Here is a 22,352-nt window from a genome sequence, read left to right as displayed (position 1 = left end):
TATAGTAGGTTTCTGGAGGAATTCCAAACCTTAAGGCATGGCAACCAGTGGTGGAGGGATTAAAATCAGACCTTTCAAAGTTTAACTGAACCACTCAGACTAGAACATTTCCATTCTGTACTGAGTTAATTGTAGTGGCATTAGGGAACTGTGAGGGGTCAGGGAAAAGTCAGCAAGGGAGCTTGCTCCTGGTCACTGTCTGGGAGAGAGAGCACTGGAGAGTCAACACGTGGATGTGCATTAAGTTTGAGATTGTGTTTGGTTATGAACCTGTCAAGGCACAAAGCATGAAAAATGGCTGGCTGAGCAACTGAAAGACAATTTGCATATGCAGATTTATAAACAGATGTGTCTTTAACAGAGGAAGAAGAAAAGTGCAGGGTGAAAAGACTTTTTGTAAATATGCTATCACAACTTTAAGATTCATTTATAATATAACATAAATAGAGGCTTCATTGTAAATTCAACAGATTGTTTGAAATAAACTGAATAAACTATTTTCTCTCTTTGTTTAGAAGGCTGTCTACTACTTATCAAAGGCGGCTCATGGTGGCAGTACCAATGCCTTGGGCTTTTTAGGAAAGGTAATAAGAGTAGAGCTATGAAAATTGGTCATTATTTGGCCTTTTGCATTAACAAACTTTTCGTCCTAATTGTTCATGTAAACATTACAATTTAGGTTGCAGAGCATATTTATGTGATTGGCTTTTTGCTTTTTTGTTTATAAAACAGAGTATGATGTAAATATATTTTACATTGAGCCTGTAAAGGTATTTGTGGTGATCTCTGTGGTGTTATAGGTCAAGTCAGATAACATAATTTTGGTTGAAATTATTGATGATTTGGAGATGCCGGTGTTGGACTGGGGTGTACTAAGTTAAAAATCACACAACACCAGGTTATAGTCCAACAGGTTTATTTGGAAGCACTAGCTTTCGGAGCGCTGCTCCTTCAGGTGGTTGTGGAGTATAAGATCGTAAGACACAGAATTTATAGCAAAAGCTTATAGTGTGATGTAACTGAAATTATAAATTAATCTGTGCCTTCAACTTCGGACCTTCGGGTGACCATCCTCCAAGGCGGACTTCGGGACTGGCAGCAGCGAAAAGTGGCTGAGCAGAGGCTGATAGCTAAGTTCAGTACCCATAGGGAGGGCCTCAATCAGGACCTTGGGTTCATGTCACACTACAGGTGACCCCCATTGCACTACACACACACACACACACACGCACACGCACACACACACACACACACACTCCTACACACATATACATACAAATTTGTGGGGTGAATTTGTACTTACACACTTACATTGTACTTGGCTCAAAAACTGCATGAATCCATGTAAGATTCTGTTAATTCACTTTTTAGATTAGAATCAGTCCAAACATTATGGCACAGACAGCAGCACAGAGGGGTGCTAATACCCAGCACATTGTCTGGGCTGACTACAATTGTTAAAGTTCACTTGAGAATGTAACTTTTTAAAAAAGTTTTGCGATTTACATATGAAACAAGTGAAACTATCATGGTCATTCTAACAGATGAGAGACTGAACAAACAATCAAGGTATTTTTCAATGTAAACTTTTGCTATAAATTCTGTGTCTTATACTCCACAACCACCTGATGAAGGAGCAGCGCTCCGAAAGCTAGTGCTTCCAATTAAACCTGTTGGACTGTAACCTAGTGCTGTGTGCTTTTTACGTTTGAAATTATTCATGATTTCCATGCAATATTACAGACTCCCTATAGAGGGCAGTAAGCAATGATTTAAAGATTAGATTACTTACAGTGTGGAAACAGGCCCTTCGGCCCAACAAGTCCACACCGACCCGCCGAAGTGCAACCCAGCCAGACCCATTCCCCTACATTTACCCCTTCACCTAACACTATGGGCAATTTAACTTGGTCAATTCACCTAACCTGCACATTTTTGGACTGTGAGAGGAAACCGGAGCACCCGGAGGAAACCCACGCAGACGCAGGGAGAATGTGCAAACTCCACACAGTCAGTCACCTGAGGCAGGAATTGAACCCGGGTCTCTGGCGCTGTGAGGCAACAGTGCTAACCACTGTGCCACCGTGCCACCCCCATTGTGCCACCGTGCCAGTAAGGAGTATTGACGATGTGTCTTTAAACTTACTTCAGTTTTAGCAATAGATAAAACAAACAGATTATTTTGCTTCAAGCAACTCCTATAAATCATAGACAAAGGTGCCCATCCATTTAGAAAAAAACTTATTTAATTACTGAAGGTTTCAGAGGACGCTTTGAGCAGAATCTTCTAGTGTATTGGAGGCAGAAGGAGCATTTAATCAGACTTGACTGGTGGCCTACCTGAATTTTGCTGTTTTTCTGCCTTTGCCAGAATTAGATTCTGGTCCAGAAGGCTCATGGTCGACCTTGCAGCTCTGATGCCCACCATGGGGTTTAAGTGCCACTGGGATGAACCCACATGGAGGTGGGGCCATTGCCACCCAGCATTCACAACCACTACTGCCCAACTTCTCTCATTCGGAGTGTGGGACATGGTTCAGTTCCTGATAGAGGGATTGAACATCAGGCAGGAGGCTGACCACTGGGAGCCAAGCTCTGGCCCTTGCTTCTGACCAACTCCTTGTCGCTTCTCCCTATGCCCCCAACCCAGGAGAACTTCACCTTCAATCAATTACTCTTGTCCTGGACCCTCTGTGATCCTGCTCTTCCAGCAGCAGCAACTATGGCCTCGTACGAACTACGAGGCCTCTTTGTGAACACCCAGGAGACTGGATTCCAGAGGAAGACATCGCCGACGTGTAGGGTTCCCCTGGGAAAGGCAGCATGGGTCACCTTGCCAGATCTCCAGCTGACACTCAAGCCCTCTTGTGCCAGAAGAAGATTCTGTGCAGCAGCTGAGACAGTTGCTGACATTATCCAATTTCTCACAAGCTTCTGCAGGAGAGCAGAATGGTGCAGGATAGAACTAGAGCCAATCTTCTCACAAATAATAAGGTTAATAATTATTATAAGCAATCATTATAGTTGCTTTAACAATCATTTATGTACAGACATTCACATTATAAACACGCACAATAACTACAGTTACGGTCTTTTCTGTTTACGTGGGCAGAAGTGAATCCCCAGTGTGTCCACCAGCTGCATGCAGTTGACACTCTGTCATCAAAAAGGTACATTTTAGAAAAATATTTAGCTGACTGGGTGTCTCCCTCCTCCATTTTAAAACTGCAGGCCATCGCTGATTGCTGCTTGCCCCCAGACCGGATTCACTGCTTCACTTCCAACCCCCTGTGTTTAAATGAAGTTACTGTAACTATAACTTTGTTTTGTAGATGTATTCTGAAGGAAATGAAATTGTGCCTCAGAATAATGAAACTGCTCTCATGTACTTCAGAATGGCAGCTGAAAGGGTAAGCCTAACACATTTGAACATCTGAATGTATGAACTGGGAGCAGGTGTTGCCCATTGGCCACTTCATGCCAGCTCCATAGAGTCATAGATACAGCACACAGACAGGCCCTTTGGCTCAAACTGGTCCTTGCTGACCAAAGTGTCCATCCATGCTAACCCCATTTCCCTGCACTTTGCCCATATCCTTCAAAGCCTTTCCTATCCATGTGTTTGTCCAAATGCTCCACTATTCAATTCATGGCTGATCTATTTGTGTTTGGAATTTCACATTCTCATCTACCTCTGATTACTTTCGACGCCCTTGTCTGACAAGAATCTATCTATTTCAACCTTAAAAGTATTCAATGACCCTGTCTCCACCACGTACGAAGGGGAGAGTTCCAAAACCACAGAAGCCTCTGAGAGAAAAAAAATCCTCATCTCTGCCCTAAAAGGGTGACACCATAATTTTAAAACAGCATTTCCTAGGTCTAGACTTGCTCACAAGACTAAACACCTATTTCCGTATGGACCTCATCAGGACCATTTGGGATCCTATAGACTTCAATCAAGTCACCACTCATTCCTAAATTCTAGTGAAAACAAGGCCAGCCTGTCCCTCATGACACAACTCACTCATTCCAGATAACAACCTAGTAAATCTCCTGCAATACATATACATCCTTCTTTAAATAAAGGGACCAAAATTGCTAACAGTTTTTAAGATATGGTCTCACTAGTGTCCTATTATTTACCTTCATTGCTCAGCCCTTTGAGTTTAGGACTTGGGTTAAGATTGTACAGGACATTGGTGAGGCTTCTTCTGTGTCCAGTTTTGGTCTTCCTGTTAATGGGAAGGATACTATTAAGCTGGAGAGAGTTCAGAAGAGGTTTACCAGGATGTTGCGGGTATGAAACGCAGATAGGGGTGTTCAGAGAGACCATTCCCTCTGTGACGCCCTTATCAGGTCCACGCCCCACGCCCCACCCCCTCTCTCCACTGACCCACACCCCCTCCCGGCAATTTCCCCTGCCACCGCAAGAAGTGCAAAACCTGCACCCAAACATCCCCCCTCACCTCCCCCAAGGCCCCAAAGGATCCTTCCACATCTGACCGACATTTACCTGTACTTCCACACACATCATGTACCTCATCCCCACTGATATGATCTCCTCTACACTGGGGAGACAGGATGCCAACTTGCAGAGCATTTCAGGGAATATTTCTGGGACACCCCCACCAACCAACCCCACCAACCTGTGGCTGAACACTTTAACTCCCCCTCCCACTCCACCAAGGACATGCAGGTCCTGGACCTCCTCCATTGCCAAATCCTAACCACCCGACGCCTGGAGGAAGAACGCCTTATATTCCATCTTGGAACCCTCCAAGCACATGGGATTAATATGGATTTCACAATTTTCCCCATTTTCCTTCCTCCCACTTTATCCTAGACCCAACCACCTACATTGGCACCGTCCTCTTGAAGGTCCTACCTGTCCATCTTCCTTCCCACCTATCTGCTCCACCCTCCTTTCCGACCTATCAATTTCACCCCTACATTCATCTATCTATCACATTCCCCGCTACCTTCCCCCCAGTCCCACCCCCTCCCATTTATCTTTTAGCCCCCTCGGCCCACAAGCCTTACTCCTGATGAAGGGCTTATGCCTGGGGAGACGGGCCGCTTACTTGCGGAACGCTTCAGAGAACACCTCAGGGACGCCCGGACCAACCAACCCAACCACCCCGTGGCTCAACACTTTAACTCTCCCTCCCACTCCACCAAGGACATGCAGGTCCTTGGACTCCTCCACCGGCAGAACATAGCATCACGACGGCTGGAGGAGGAGCGTCTCATCTTCCGCCTGGGAACCCTCCAACCACAAGGAATGAACTCAGATTTCTCCAGTTTCCTCATTTCCCCTCCCCCCACCTTGTCTCAGTCGGTTCCCTCAACTCAGCACCGCCCTCCTAACCTGCAATCTTCTTCCTGACCTCTCCGCCCCCACCCCACTCCAGCCTATCACCCTCACCTTGACCTCCTTCCACCTATCACATCTCCATCGCCCCTCCCCCAAGTCCCTCCTCCCTACCTTTTATCTTAGCCTGCTTGGCACACTCTCCTCATTCCTGATGAAGGGCTTATGCCCGAAACGTCGAATTTCCTATTCCTTGGATGCTGCCTAACCTGCTGTGCTTTAACCAGCAACACATTTTCAGCTGTGATCTCCAGCATCTGCAGACCTCATTTTTTACCTTATGCCTGAAATGTCAACTCTCCTGCTCCTCGGATGCTGCCTGACCTACTGTGCTTTTCCAGCACCACACTCTTCAACTCCGATCTTCAGCATCTGTAATCCTCACTTTCTCCTCGTGGGACTCGTTTAGTTTGGGATTTGGTCAGCATGGACTGTTTAAACCGAAGGCAAAAGTGAGGACTGCAGGGTCTATTTCCATGCTGTATGACTCTCTGACTCTATAACTGAATCGCAACACTCACACCCTTGTATCCAATTCCTCTCATAATAAGGGCTAGCATTTCATTAACCTTTGAGACCACTTGCTGTAGCTGCGGTAACCTGTGTGACTCATGCAGTAGAACACTTAGATTTGCAGTCAATGAAGTGATACTGATTTTTCATTTATCCTATCAAAGTGAATGATTTCACACTTGCCTCACATTATAACTGGTTTTGAAGATTTTTACCCACTTCATTAATCAATGTCTATCAGTCTGCATCTTTATTATGACATTTCCACAAATACTTTCTGATCTCTTTGTGCCTTCTGCAAATTCAATCCCCTCTATCTTCGTCACTGATGTAAATGATAAAATGTCAAGGGCCTAGCCCTGCCTCCTACAGAGCCCCACATGCTGCCAATCTGAAAAGATCTATTTATACACACTCACTCTCTTCTGCCAGTCAGCCAATCCTCTGACCGTGTTATTCCCTGTTCAAAGGGCTTTTACTTTGCACAATAATTGTTTATGTCAAATACCTTCTGGAGATTGTTCACATGTAACTGTGCAATTTGACTTCAGGTCTGAAGGAAACGAACTTGATCCATAACTTTCTAACTCTGCAGCCCCGAAACTTTCACCGAGTTCATGATCCTCCAGGTACAGTTGATGGTTGTCTCAGTGTGTGTCCCAGGGAACAGACCGTAGAGCACAGAGTCCTGGGTGATGGAGCTGCTTGGGATGAACTGAGACAAAACCCACTCCATCTGTCTCCAGACTTCCTTTGCAAAGGCACATTCCAGCAGCAGATGTGTGACAGTCTTTAACCAGCTCCCCCACCTCCACCCCCCGAGGCTGCTTTGAGGGCATCATACAGTGGCACAGAGAATCTGGGCAAACATGAAGGATCTGACAGGCAGTGCCCTTCTCACAATCAGCCGAGAGATGTCTTAGTACTCGTTGGGAAGTTCTGATGATGAGCCATTTTGCCAAATGACTTTGAGAGTCAATTGTCCAAAATGCCTGCTATATTAAAGTGCACATTTAGTTTGGATTGGTTGTGTTTCTCAGCAGAACGTGAGCTTTTCTCTTTCTCTCTCCAATTGATTGCCTGCCTTTTCTGCTCACATCCCCCACCAAAAGAGAGATAAACACTTCAATGCCACTTTGTTTAGTTGCTTGACAAGATATCTGCTACAGTTGACAGTAAACAGGTTTTCTACTTTTATAAGTGTTTCCTTGCAGCCCATAAACTGCGCCTGCTGCACTCTATCAATGATTAATCAGTTTCTCTTCTTCCTCACATTCATTTACATGCCCTTTTAACTGGGAACTGTCGCACTTTTCCCTAAATAAATTCATTGCTGAGAAACTGTCCAGTTAATTGACACCTTGTTATGTAAGTTTATTTTATTTAGTTAATGAATTCCTTTTCAATGAGACCTTTACAAGTGCTTCCTTGGAGTACATAAGCTTCTGCAGGTTCCTCTCTTTTCATGTCTGTTTGTTCAAAGGGAGCTGTGTATATTGGAATTCATTTATTAATTACAGAGAAGCCTATTCCAATTAATTAGGACTTGATTCTGTTAACTAATAAATAATTCCAAAGATACCAGTTCCATTTAATTGGGAACCTCTTCAGCGTATTTTATTTAATTATTGAAATGATTGTTTTGGTGAAATGCAGACTTTTCTGTCAATATATACAGGCTTTTCGCAGAATGTTGGGCAGATGTATGGGAACCTTATCTCTAGAACACTTGTAAGGTTCTCCGAATGCTTTATTATAATTGCAAAAGAGGACTTTGTCTGATATCATTAATTGGAGGCTTTGATAATCCATCATCCATTTCAATGATAGAACACACCACTACTGTTCTGAAAAAGCAGACTAATCCACTGTGTGCAGTGCATATTAGTTAATGTAGCATCAGAATGATTACTTGGTTGTTGATATGTTCAAACAAATGATTTCCTATACATCAAGGAACTATATAGCTGGTCATGACTGGGTCTTGTGCTGAAGCCATGAGTCTGCCTAATTGCTGTCATATGTTCTCTTACAAAATCATTATAGGAGATGCTATTATTACTATTAACACAGTCCCAGACACTGAGTGTTACAAACGAATTCCTCCATCTTCCCCACCTCTACTCCTTGTCTTTATCCCTTTTTACAATTATATTTAATTGTAATAATCTCTCCCAAAATCTCTGATATCACAGGCACAACATGCCAGGGGGCTTCACAGGTCTCCTTAATTGTTAAAAACCACACAGCACCAGGTTGTAGTCCAACAGGTTTACTTGGAAGCACTAACTTTCGGAACACTCCTTGATTGTATTCTTCTTCAACTTGGAAGGTTAGTAATCCCTCTCGGAGCACCCTTTTCTCGATTTGGATCATCTTCATTGATATTTGTAGTATCTGGCTATTAAATCAATTTCTGGCTCAATGTCTGGTTCCAAATGTATGACTGATTGTTGCAATTGATGAATTGAAGTTAAGATTCTTCCTGTTTCTGACGTATGTATTAATCTCCCTGGGCTATAACTTCTTTTCTCCCTTGTTCTGTTAACCATACTTTCTCCTCCTATCAACCTGGATAGGCTGCAGATACAGTATCTCCAGTTGGAGTTGGATGACTTTTATTTTCAATAGAACCGTTCTTGTTTTTGTATTTTTTGATAAGGCTGGACTTAAGGCCCTGGAAATAATTTTTTTTTTAAAGCTATATTTGGAGCTGCTTTCCTATCGACAGTTCTGATGATGCCAACCCATATTTGCAGTGGTGTGGATCCACAATTGAGAGGGACAGTGGTTCTTTAATAGTCCTTTGGTGCTTCAGCCACCCCTTTTAGCTTCACCATTAGATTGGGGATTGTTACAGCACGACGGTGAACCCTTTGTTAATTAAACTTAACACCCAGAAAAGCTCACCTCGCCCCGTAATCTGTTAAAATGAGTGACGGAGAACTTCTACATTCCACTGTTTTAGAAAAATCAATTTTTTTTTAATTATAAAAGTGAACATTAAACAACAACTATTCACAACTCTAAGCTCCCCTTTCTCTTAACTGCTTAATGCCTGCCTTTAACTCTATGACACTATGCTGTTCCAATAAGACATTTAGTAAAATTACATCAACTCAATTTCAAAACCACACAGTGGCTGTCATCGTCTGTGATTTCCCTCTTCCAGCTGCTAAATTCCTTGGTCCATCTTCTTCCTTTTTATTGCAGATATGTTTCATATGAAAAAAGTGAGTGTTTCCTAATTTCTTGGAGAGATCTCCAGGAGTTTCTATCTTGATGGCTGTTGCTCTCTCTCCAATTTTCAAAATGTCTGCATTTTTATACCCTCAACATCAGATCATGTCATTGGTTCGAAGTTAGCAAAACAATAAATTCAAACTTGATTGGGTTTTAGTCTCCTGGGGCACACTTTAAACTGGTTAAATTGGAATTGTTGTCAAAACAGCAACCAAAACTCAGGTATCCATTTCACAGCCAAATGTTACATATTTTCAATTTTCCAATTCTGGGACTGCCATCTAGTCAGATACACAGTTGCTTGTAATTTCTCAGTTCAGAACAACATTCACTCTCTCAAAGGTACAGTACATACTTTCAACTTCATAACAGGATATCTCAGGGAACTTACAGAACAAATCCACAGCTGCTTGGCTCATTTTGGACCCACGTTGCTACTGTCCATTTTAATCCATGAGCTATAACTATTCCCACTAGTCTGTTGTGAGGCATTAAATCAAATGCCTTTTGAAGGTCCATATACACATTACCCTCACTGAAACCTTTCGTTGCCTCTGTAAAAAGCTTCAGCAAGTTAGTCAAACGTGACCTCTCTTTTAGAAATCCATGCTGACTTTTCCCAAACAGCCCACCTTTTTCCAGATTCTATCCCAACAATTGTTTGTGTAATAGGGGTGCACAGCCCCTCATTCCCAATTCTTCCTGCAGAACTTCAATATTTTATCTAATGTCATATTGCAGGGCAACCCTATTGGACTGACGGGGTTAGGATTAGCTTATCTTTATGGAAAAGGAGTGCCAGTGGTAAGTGTCTTTTCCTGGAAAATCTGTCTTGTATAATAGGAAACAAACCTCTGCAATGTCTGTCTCTATTATAGCACTACTGTTCTTTTTTATGTTCTGTTTCAGGATTATGAAGAGGCTTTAAAATACTTTAAGAAGGCAGCTGAAAAGGGCTGGGTAGATGGACATTTTCAACTTGGAGTCATGCACTATGGTCAGGAGAAAAAACATCATCTTTGTGGTGTTCCTCAAAAGTGTCATTCTTCATTACACGATGCGCACTGCCATGATTAACTGAATTTAAACGATTTTCATTGCAGCTGGCTTAGGGGTGAAGAAAGACTATAAAATGGCTGTCAAGTACTTTCACCATGCTTCCCAAGCTGGTCACGTCCTGGCCTTATACAATCTCGCTCAGATGTACGGGAGTGGAACTGGCGTGGTTAGATCCTGTCTCACAGCTACTGAGGTAACAGAACTAATACAGTTGATTTTAATGGATTCAACTCAGTTGATTTAAATAGTAGAGTGAGGATGAATGGAGGGAGAAAAGAAAACTTATGTGGACTTTTCAGATTTCAATCTCTCTCAAACATGTTCACTGAGACAGAGTTGAAGTCTGACCCATTTTACCTGCAATTTCGTGGACTGAAATCAACCCCTTGTCATTTACAAGACATAAGAATATCTAACCATCAGAATATCTAACCATGCATCTACATTCATTCTTGGGGGTTAGTTAGCTCAATTAGCTGGACGGTTGTTTTGTGATGCAGCATAATACCAATAGCGTGAGTTCAATTCCCATACTGGCTGTGGTGACCATGAACGAGTCTTCGTTTCAACTTCTCCCCTCACCTGAGGCATGGTGACCCTCAGGTCAAACCACCACCTGCCGCCTCTCTCTCTCTCTCTCTCTAATGAGAGAGAGCAACCCTATGGTCCAATCTATTCATCCTTAACTTACATCTGATATTTTTAATCCAGTCTGGTTGTCTTATTGATGGACAGTTTTCTTGTCCAAATAGTTCAGAAAGAATCATTCACAGGTTCCTCCATCATTCTCTGTTTATCCTCAGTCCTGATCTTAATCAAGTTATAATTTTGGCTTCCCTTCAGAAGTATCGATGAATGCAAATCTGGCTGTGGCTCGTTCCATACATTCATAATCCTTGGCAAAATAAATCTCTTTGTTCTCAAATTGTAACTGAATCTGTTCATGCTCGAATGTGATATTTTGAGTTTGCATTATGATCCAAATAACTGGGTTTCATCCAGGTTAGGAATGTTTATTCTGGAACAAAAATTGGTCTTATTTTGAAAGTAGCTTCAAATTTAGAGGCTGAAGTCTCACAATTACCCCATCACTGTTTTTTGAATGCTCTTCAGTGCCATTTAATTTTTCGCTATACTGCATTATACCCTGTCCACCAACTCTTTATTACTCTTCTTCCGTCTCCTTATATGAATGTTGACAGGGTGTTAACTTGTCAAGCCATCATACCATAGGAGCAAGAGCGGGCCATTCAGTCATTTGAGTCTGCTTCATCATCATTAACACCAGTTTCCCACACTATCCTCTCATGTATTAATGCCACTAGTATCTGGAAATCTATCAAACCTTGTCTTGAATGTATTTAATAACTGAACTCCCACAACTCTCTGAGGTAGAGAATTCCCAAGATTCACCACCCTGCAAATGAAGAAATCTGTTTACAGCACGATGCAAAATAGCTTGTCCTTCATCCTGAGATTGTGTCCTTGGTTCTAGATCTCACGGTCTCAAAGTCAGATCATTCTTTCTGCATCTACTCCTGTCTATCGTTTTAAGAACTTTGCAAGACCCACATGATTGTCGAATAGAGAATATCGGCCCAATTTCCTCAAACTTTGCTTGTAGTACAATCCCACTGTCCCAGGCATCGTTCTAGTGAACCACCACTGCACTCCCTCTCAGGCAAGTATATCTTCCCTTAGGCAAGGGGACTGAAACTGGGCACAATGTTCCAAGTGCAGTCCCATCAATGTTCAATTCCACGTCATCCTAAGGGACCCTTTCCACATCAGACAGTTGGTAATATTTGCACTTGCCAGTTAACAAATGCAAAATTTACCAGGAGAAACCCACTCCTCACTATCATTGTGTCAATAAAGGTACCAATATGATAAACACAGTTTTCACTGAACATGAGTCTTTCCTTGAATTCAATACAGCTTCAATTTCTGTGAAGATTCATGCTGATATATTCAACCATTACCCACAGAATTATCAATGGTTTGCATTCAGGATTTATCTTGCTATCTGAATATTGCAACATCATTATGCTCTTCAGCAGCCATAAATCAGGGAGCAGCCACAATGTCTTCCTTACCTGCTGTAACAGGGAATGGGATGATTCTTAAATGACTTGATACCTTTTCAACTCCACCACCTCCAACAGTATAGCTGTGCCTTACAGATTTAAATAATGGAAGAGTGTGTGTTTGAGAGCTGTGATTGTATGCTGTGATTTCAATAGTGTCTCCCAGAGCCTGAAATAGTCTCCTGTGTGAATCTCATATAAGCAAGGGAAAATGGGAAAAAAAAGTGAGAAAAGCTTTCCTTTTTTTCGCTTTTTTTCTGCGACTAGAAAACCTCTTCATTCTTTACAACAGATATAAAGAAACTAAGAAACTACAGTGGCTCAATCGGTTTTCCTGCAGGCAGTTTTCACCATGATTTCATTATATGGAGAGATTCAGCTCTCTATCCTTGACGGATCTTCCTATAGCAGGGACCTCAACTCTCCAGCCACAAAGTGAATTATGCTGCTCATGTGTTTTTTTTGTCTAATTACAAAGTCAGAAGCCAAACTGAAGCCAGGCTTGATGGATCATGGTTTGTTTTATTTTTGTTTTAACAAAGTGTTCTTTCACTGAAACACAAGCACACAATTCTGCAAACTTTGCTTTATTAACAAAAAAAATGAAGATATAATAAATAGAGCTATCGACATTAAACATAAATTCAAATGATTTTAAGCACATGGTAAAAGTATAATCCTATTAATCCAGAAAAACCCCTTTATAAATTGAAAAGAAAAACAACAGTTTTCATACAGTACCCAGAATAAATCCCTAGCACAGTAAACAAAATCACATCTAGGGGTTTATTCTGGGTACTGTATGATCAACATTGTCACTGTATGATCAACATTGTCACTAATTAAGTACTCATAGCAGAATCCTTGTCTCTAATACTCTAATAGGTTTCAGACACTTGTGACTTTACTTATACACTGGAACTGCTTATAGATTTTTCTTGGAGCTGAAAGATACTCAGCTTTAAGTAACCTCTTCAGGGTTTTATCACTACAATTCTGGTTTGGAAAGAAGACTTTACTCAGAGATAATTTCATTTCACTATATCCTTCCCTACTCAGGAGCATTTGTTGATGCAGACAGCTTCACCCAAGGACTTCACAGGACTATTCAAAACTCAAAGTAAAATAAAATACATTCCTTTAAATATGGGTATGAAGCAAAGAAAATGCAAGTTCCAAAAATCTCAAACAAGCTTTCAGGCCCCATTATTTACCCTACTGGGTTGCAAAACAATCTAAGGCAAACAAATGTCCATCAATGCTGCAACAAAATCCATTAATCATACAGCTAGGCCTCAAAACCTGTTTTTAAATAAATCGTTCTGGCTACAGAAATAGGTGCAAGTTAATCATTAACTTCAGGCACACAGAAAACCCACGTTACAAATTCAGAAACCAAATCCCCAAACTTAAAATAAATGATGTTAAAAACAAATATAAATCAAACATTTTACATCACATTGACTGCAGGAACTTTTACATTACATCAGTAGACCCATTTAAAACTCTCAATTGCTAAGCTAATAAATCACAAGGCAAGGCTTATGTGCGTAATTGGCAGCAACAAAAATGAAGTATTTTATCATTGTAACTGGGAGTCTGGTATTGCCAGAATACTTTAAATGTTTCTGGCATTGAAATGAAGAATTTATGTCCTTGATGAAATGTTTATCGAATGGCTACCTTTGTCCTTGAAGTTGAATCCATCTCTCAGGATTATTTTAAATTAATTGGAACAGATTGTGTGATTTTTCAGGAAGGAGTCCCGAAACCAATTACAGGATTCCTGGGACCATTTAATGTACTTCAGAAAGAGAGAGACAGTTTTTAAATTGCTTTTGTACTGGGTTTCTTCCAAAGCAATTGGTAATAATGGTATTGCACAAATAGAAGCTGGAGGATATAAAGAAGAAGTCAACAACTCGACTGTTTCATAAAACCACTCGCATGCAGCTGCTCCATCAACAAAAAGCACTTTGGCATTAGTTTAATGTGGCATGTTTGCACACAAAGGAATATAATCCCTTCAGTGTAGAGGCAGGCCATTTGGCCCATCGGGTCCACACCAACTCTCTGAACAGCATCCCACCCAGACCCACTCCCTACCCTAAAACTCTGCATTTCCCATGGATAACCCACCTACCTTGTATATTGTTGGACTTTGGGAGGAAACCCGCATTGATATGGGGGAATATGCAAATTCTCAAGGACAGGCGCTTGGTACTGTGAGGTGGCAGTGCTAACCACTAAGCTACCATACTATCTTTACTGAAAACAACAAATGCTGATATCATGGCAGATCAGACAGCATCCATGGTGAGAGAGCAAGCTAACATTTCAAGTCTAATAGTTTAAGATCAAGAAAATTTGTAATCACAGTGTTATCAATATACCATTGAACTGTGTATTTGTTTATTTATCAATACAATTTTTTCCTGTTTTATTATATGTGGCACTGTAAAAGGTAAAGTTCAATAAATAAGAATTGTGTCATGTTGAGTTCAGTGTCACATTTTCATAAGAGAAGCATTTGGTCAGAGATGGACAGACATGCTCAACCCGCACAAGTATCTAGCGTTAAAACCTCCAAGACATTTTAATATTCACTGCAGAGGTTTCTTTCATGTGATACACTTGGCATAAACAAATTATTTAATTTAATTATTTGTAATAAAACTTGCTTTTATTGTGTTTGAGGATGAAATCAGTACCTAGACATATCTTTCGTTTTAGTAGCTGCTTCTATTAAGAGAGTGGTATGCTGGGTGTTAACATTAACGATTTGTTTTACTGATCCACCTATGTAACAATGATTGTATTTGAAGAATCTCTTTATTATTGTGGTTCTGTTCGCTGAGCTGGGAATTTGTGTTGCAGACGTTTCATCCCCTGTCTAGGTGACATCCTCAGTGCTTGGGAGCCTCCTGTGAAGCGCTTCTGTGATCTTTCCTCTGGCATTTATAGTGATTTGTATCTGCTGCTTCCGGTTGTCAGTTCCAGCTGTCCGCTGCAGTGGTCGGTATATTGGGTCCGGGTCGATGTGCTTGTTGATTGAATCTGTAGATGAGTGCCATGCCTCTAGGAATTCCCAGGCTGTTCTCTGTTTGGCTTGTCCTATAATAGTAGTGTTGTCCCAGTCGAAGTCATGTTGCTTGTCATGTGTGTGTGTGTGTGGCTACTAAGGATAGCTGGTCATGTCGTTTCGTGGCTAGTTGGTGTTCATGGATACGGATCGTTAGCTGTCTTCCTGTTTGTCCTATGTAGTGTTTTGTGCAGTCCTTGCATGGGATTTTGTACACTACATTGGTTTTGCTCATGTTGGGTATCGGGTCCTTCGTTCTGGTGAGTTGTTGTCTGAGAGTGGCTGTTGGTTTGTGTGCTGCTATGAGTCCTATGGTCGCAGTAGTCTGGCTGTCAGTTCAGAAATGTTTTTGATGTATGGTAGTGTGGCTAGTCCTTTGGTTTATGGCATGTCCTCATTCCATTGTCTTTCCCTTAGGCATCTGTTGATGAAATTGCGTGGGTATCCATTTTTGGCGAATACATTGTATAGGTGTTGTTCTTCCTTTTTTTGCAGTTCCGGTGTACTGCAGTGTGTTGTGGCCCTTTTGAATAGTGTCTTGATGCAACTTCTTTTGTGTGTGTTGGAGTGGTTGCTTTTGTAGTTCAGGACTTGGTCTGTGTGTGTGGCTTTCCTGTATTACTATTATAGGACAAGCCAAACAGAGAAAGCCAGGGAATTCCTAGAGGCATGGCACTCATCCACAGATTCAATCAATAAGCACATTGACCTGGACCCAATATACCAGACACTGCAGCGGACAGCTAGAACTGACAACTGGAAGCGGCAGATACAAATCACTATAAATGCCGGAGGAAACAACACAGAAGCGCTTCACAGGAGGCTCCCAAGCACTGAGGATGTCACCTAGACAGGGGACAAAACGTCTGCAACACAAATTCCCAGCTCGGTGAACAGAACCACAACAACGAGCACCCGAGCTACAAATCTTCTCACAAACTTTGAGTCTCTTTATTGCTAGTTTTAAGGCAGTTTCTGGCAGTCCACCAAGCTACTTGCAAACTGAGTATTGAATCAGTTTAACAGTTAAATAAGTTTTTATGAAGTCACTTGGTTGTACAGAGCATGGATGTTGCTGAAGAGATATGTACTGAGGCTTTTCATCTAACACTCAGGGCAAAGATGAGAATATCAAATTTCAAACAATCTCAACAATTTATACTACTGCAGCCTGTATGTATGGATTTCCTTACACACTTTAATATGATGCATTCTCCACTCAGACTCAGTTTTAAGATGGATATAAGCTCCCTTTCTTTGATGTGTTGGTTGAGAAATCTAGTATTGGTATCTGCACTATTGTCTATCACAAGCTTCTCTATATGTTGGGATTCCTATAGTTCCATATGCTATAAGATTAGCTTCATTGAAGCCTAGTCATTTGTTCACCTTGAAAGCTTGATGTAGAAATAAAGTTGCCTGGCAGGACAGTGGCTAACCTGATCATTGTGTATCCTGCAAACTCACAAACAGGCCACAGGCTAACATTTTTTAATCTGAAAAAAGTATTTGGTCTACCTCAAATTATCCTGCATTGGCAGAGTATCTCAAAAATTTGAACAAGTTAAAGAAGCCTTTACATACTGCTACTATGCAGTGGCTATTCAAGTGGCATTTTGCACTAACAGAAAGCTGCCATGAGTCCAAGATGGTGTTCTCACAGTTGAACGAAGTGCAGGTGAGATGCCCAGGACATTGGGTGTATATTGCTGATCAAATCAAAGAGCTTGTTCCTTCAATTGTTTGTGATAGGAGGAGTTAAGACTGTACTCAACAAAACCATGCATGTAAACATCTACTTAGAGATGATTCCAGAATTGGACAATTGCGAAACAATTACAAGTGTGCTAATTTAAGATAAATTAAGAGTGTGCTAATCCAATTTAAAACAATCTGTTGAGCTCATAACATGGTTCATTTTTGTTTGCTAGGAGTGACAAAAATTCATACGCACATGCGAAGGATATGTTCAAACCTTTCATCTCCATTAAATTACCAGGTATTTGGGAAGCCAGAAGTTCCTTTCTGCAATGATAACACCTCGGCCCTTCTGAGGATATTGCCAACTCCTGCAGTATAAATTGCTGCAATCATTTGAAATTTGACATTGTCTGCTAAAAACAGCAGCTTTGACAACACATCACTCTTTTCAACAATATTTAATTTTTAAAAATTGAATTAAATTTGGTTTTTATTTCCAAACTTATAACCTTATCTTTCATTTGACTATTTACTTTTGACCTTTAATGTATCAATGTCTTCCGTGTTTAGCTGTATAAGAATGTTTGTGAACGAGGCCAATGGACTGAGAGATTCTTATCTGCATATTTTGCCTACAAGGAGAACAATATCGATTCTGCCTTTCTTCAGTATTTATTCCTTGCCGAGCAAGGATATGAAATGGCTCAAAGCAACGCAGCATACATTCTAGAGTATGGTAGGTTCAGAAACTGAACACATAATCTCTCCAAAAATTCTATCTTTGCATTTTTTTTTAAAAAGTAAAATCTGTGAAATGTACTGTTGTTTTAATAGAGCAGTCTGCACTCCTCTCACAAATTGATTGCTACCATATGGCTCTGATATATTGGAACCGAGCTGCAGCTCAAGGTACAGATGTATATATAAGGTACATGGCGGAAAACTACTAGTTTATCTGAAAATACAACTGTTAGTTTTGGACATGGTATCTCACAAAGGCTTAAGGCACCAGTGGATTATTAGTCCTCTTTATGGGTGTTTGTATAAAAGGTATATATATCAGGAACTGATGCTTTACAAAAAACAACTTGAGTAATTTATGTTGGCCTGGACTCAAGTGATCTATTTCCCTAAACGACTGTTCAAAAGCACATTTTATATGTAGAGTATATATGTAGCATATGATTATTATTTGAATAGCTTTGAAGTGACGTAAGACTGTTTAGATTTCCCTATTTGGCTTTGGAGTGATACAATTTTGATATCAATTCTCTCCACAAACGATGCTGGTTTCAGTGGGTGGTGACAGTCGTAGAGGCAAACTTTGCAACAGAGCAAAGCACATGGATAACCAAAAGTTGCTTAGGGGTTTGCTTGTTATGATAACATGATAGTCATTCCACAAGCATAGTTAACTTCTTCTTGTTAGCAATGTGACCAACATGTGCCTAGTGTGATCAATTCTGAAGGTTTTGGTAGCTTTTTCTAAGGTTGTATTAAAAAATATAACCATTTAATAAGCCAACATTGGCATTAGTTAATGGTCTTCAATTTCTCCCAAAAGTCCAAGCATGATTATAGTGTAACTGCTAGCAAAGATACATATTTCACAATCACTCACCAGTCACTTCTCAGCCTTGTTCATCTCCATATAACTTTTGTGCTTAGCTGGATGTATCCAATTTCCCCTTCCTATAGCCCAGTCCATCAGGTTCATCAATATAATGGTGATATACACTATCTCCCTGCATAGGAGCAGTATCAGTGGAGTGCAGAAAAAAACCCCATGATTTTCAAGTCTCTTTCAATTCTAAAGTCATATTGAACTCAAAACGTTAACTCTGTTTCTCCCTGTACAGATGTGAGAAGACCTGCAGAGTTTCTCTAGCACTTTTTTAAATTTCACATTTTGTTCATTGCAGGTCATTTGATTTCTCGCTTTGTTAGTACACAAATTTTAAAAGTTTCCCAAGTTGCAATGTGAACTCTTGCTTGCTTGGTCTGCTCCCTAGAGGGTAAGCTTCTCTGCCATGCCCACCTTCCAGGCTTGGAATCGTTGCTATCCCACCTCCCCTCCCTTTCCTAAACTTGAGAGATTTTGAGTTGACTGAATGTTGTAAGGGAGAGGCATAGGAGACCGAAGTTCTCCAGTTCTTGTAAGGAAATCTTCAAAGCTTATAAGTGAGTTGATATAAATATGGCAAGTCAGTTAATTTATAATCTGTGTATGAACATCATGCTTCAATCACACTTTGAAACATTGTTTTGCCCATTAGGTTATTCCTATGCTCGGATTAAACTGGGTGATTATTATTACTATGGCTATGGAACGAATGTGGATTATGAAACAGCTGCAATTCACTATCGCTTAGCTGCAGAACAGCAACACAGTGCACAAGCTATGTTCAATCTAGCATACATGTACGAACATGGGCTTGGGGCAGAGCAGGTAAGGATCAGTCATCTCTCTCTTCCCTGAATGAAAATATACATAATTTTTCAAAGGGCCTTATTAAAGTTATTCATGTAACAAACACCTTAAATAGTCACTATATTAGAAAATATCACATCTTCAAAACTGTTGCACAAAACATTAAGGGATGTGAGGGGCTACATTTGAAGGTTAAGAATTCTTTTGATGGGGTTAAATGACCTCTAAAATCATAATTTGGAGATGCCGGTGTTGGACTGGGGTGTACAAAGTTAAAAATCACACAACACCAGGTTATAGTCCAACAGATTTAATTGGAAGCACTAGCTTTCAGAGCACTGCTCCTTCATCAGGTGGTTGTGATGAAGCTGATGAAGGAGCGTCGCTCCGAAAGCTAGTGCTTCCAATTAAACCTGTTGGACTCTAACCTGGTGTTGTGATTTTTAACTCCAAAATCATATGACTTTTAAAACATTATTCAGCACACATATGGACTGCCAGTGTTGAATTTATTGGTGTTAGCTACTTGACTTGAGTAGATGAATGATGGATCACCTCAAACCATTGCAGTCCTTGAGATGACAATGTTCCAATTTGTGGAACCTCAACAGAAATGCCAGGCTGTTTTTGTTGTTGTGTAGGATGCGGTGCAATTTAAGAGGGAAAGGGGAAGTTTTTAGGATGGAATTGATGGGCTGTTTGGCCTCTTTCTTGCTTTAACTCTTCTTCAGTGTAAACTTAGGCTTTTGGAACAGGCATGTGTTTAAATTACACTAGCTAATGCTTGTATTTGGCACTCTTTAATACTCACCCAATTCAAAAAAACTGAGCCAGAAATTAGAAATATTTCACGTGGGACAAAACCATGTCCTTGCCTTTCTGTTCTTATCAATCATGCTGTTTGTTCCAATGATAAGCCTGGATTCAAAACAGTGACAAAAAGATATTGTAAAGGTGTTTTGGATCTTTGTAGAGTCATGACAGTTCCTTCCTCATTATAAAGCTGCTAGAAGTATATCTTTCATATAGAATAACAGTCATTAGCATCCAGTATTATTAATCGATGTAAAATTTTAAATCTCCGCTCTGGCCCATTTTTTAAAATCAGTTTAGTTCGGAGAATGTCACTGTTTTGACAAGGTGGGGATGATAAGGACAGAAGTTGTTTCTTCCAGAAAACCCTTACACCAGCGTTCCCGGCCAATTAAAGGATCCTACGTCGTCAAAGATTCCAAAGCCTTCCATCTTCACTCTTCCATTCTACATGTTAATACTGTAGCTGAACAAACGTTTCCTGACATCAGTACAGAATTTGATCTGGATTGATCCTGTTCCCCTTTATCTTTCTTGTTTCTGGAACTAGTTTGTAAATGTAATCTCAAAAGATGACCTCTTCACAGGATTGAGAAGGTCACGTTTCTTTCATCCATCCTCACTGATAAGTCAAACAAACATTGCAACAGCTAACTGAACCTAAATGATATTTCAATAAATTTACATGTTCTTCAGGATCTTCATTTGGCTAAAAGATTCTACGATTTGGCTGCAGAAACCAGTGCAGATGCACAAATACCTGTCTTCCTTGCACTCTGTAAGCTGGGAGCCATAAATCTCATCCACTCTATTCAACATGCTAATGTAAGTATCATATAGCATTTCTTTATGTGAAAAAATCCTGAGGTGCCATGTGACGGAAATAGGTAGGTAGGGGAGGGGGAGGGTTGGAGCAGCATAGTTGGCAAAATTCCTGTTACATTTGCTTATCTGTAAAAGGTTTTTGAGTATTTTTTTAAAATAGGAAACAGTTGGAGGAATTTTAGGGAATATGATTCAGGTCACTGAAGCCTTAACCACCACTAACACTAAAACAACACATAAAAGAGAAACACCCATTTATATAGCAATGATCATCAGATGTCTCAAACACTTTGCAGTCAAAAGGAGTACTTTATAAACTGCAGTCTGTTGTAGCATTGAAAATGTACCCAGAAAAGATTTTATATATATATGTGTGTGTGTATATATGTGTGTGTGTGTATGTGTGTGTATATATATATATATATATATATATCTATCTAAATCTCTGTTTTGCAGGATGCATAGATTTTGGTTTTTATTTGGGTAGATTGTTCATGAAAACTTTAACAAGGGGATACTTTCAGCAATAGTGCTGTACTTTCAGGAGCAAGAGTTCAATTGAGAGGATTCAGTTGGGGGGGAGGGGGGAGGGGACAAAAAAACTACTTGACTAGAAACATTGGATTAATAGAGAGGTGTTGATAATATAACCTTTATCTTTGCAGCTCAGTGAAGTATGGAAACACACAAGTCTGGATCGATTGCTATGGCCTCATTGGGATCTTTTTCTGATAATGATTTTAACGTTACTCCTGGCTGTACTGATGGCCTACAGGCATGTCTAGATGACATGCCAAAGAAGTGACATCTAACTTTCAGAGCTGCTGCTTGCTGCTTGCTTCACAAATTTAGATTTTTTGTGAATAACTCTCAGAAGAAATTGATATAATCACTTAAGGTACAAGTTTCAACACTGACATTAAATACAATCAAAATGTCACTGACTTCAGATTGTCATCTTTGTCTTAAGTTGCTCTTTTTATTCATAGTCACAGGCTAAGTAGAGAATGTTATAAACATGATGCATTAGTAACAAAACGTAATCCTTGCACAGTGTTAATATAACAAATGGTTTAAATATTTCATGAATACAGATATTAATGTTAACTTTCCCATCATTAAACTCTTTTTAAAAAAAAAGTGTTTAAATTTAAAATCCAGGAGAGGGACTTTGCATACAAACATGCAGAATTCTGTACTTGTGGAAGAATTCTCATCTAAGTT

The 22,352-nt window shown here is 40.3% G+C and overlaps 1 protein-coding gene across 1 annotated transcript in view; it reads left to right on the top strand.

Annotated features, from left to right (window-relative positions):
• The window catches only part of LOC132819597 (protein sel-1 homolog 1-like), a 40,599-nt gene extending 18,547 nt beyond the window's left edge, over nucleotides 1–22,052 (top strand). The window contains exons 9-18 of the mRNA XM_060831169.1: nucleotides 516–584; nucleotides 3,333–3,410; nucleotides 9,872–9,934; nucleotides 10,040–10,127; nucleotides 10,234–10,382; nucleotides 17,630–17,795; nucleotides 17,894–17,968; nucleotides 19,336–19,508; nucleotides 21,000–21,128; nucleotides 21,794–22,052. Coding sequence (XP_060687152.1) covers nucleotides 516–584; nucleotides 3,333–3,410; nucleotides 9,872–9,934; nucleotides 10,040–10,127; nucleotides 10,234–10,382; nucleotides 17,630–17,795; nucleotides 17,894–17,968; nucleotides 19,336–19,508; nucleotides 21,000–21,128; nucleotides 21,794–21,913 — 1,110 coding nt within the window. The 3' untranslated portion in view covers nucleotides 21,914–22,052. The remainder of the gene's footprint in view (nucleotides 1–515; nucleotides 585–3,332; nucleotides 3,411–9,871; nucleotides 9,935–10,039; nucleotides 10,128–10,233; nucleotides 10,383–17,629; nucleotides 17,796–17,893; nucleotides 17,969–19,335; nucleotides 19,509–20,999; nucleotides 21,129–21,793) is intronic.
• Nucleotides 22,053–22,352: the final 300 nt, after the last annotated feature.

Source organism: Hemiscyllium ocellatum, chromosome 10, assembly GCF_020745735.1.
Source record: "Hemiscyllium ocellatum isolate sHemOce1 chromosome 10, sHemOce1.pat.X.cur, whole genome shotgun sequence".
Lineage (NCBI taxonomy): Eukaryota > Metazoa > Chordata > Chondrichthyes > Orectolobiformes > Hemiscylliidae > Hemiscyllium > Hemiscyllium ocellatum.
The sequence above is the reverse complement of the archived record's forward strand: the minus strand, read 5'-3'. Positions and strand labels throughout refer to the sequence as shown.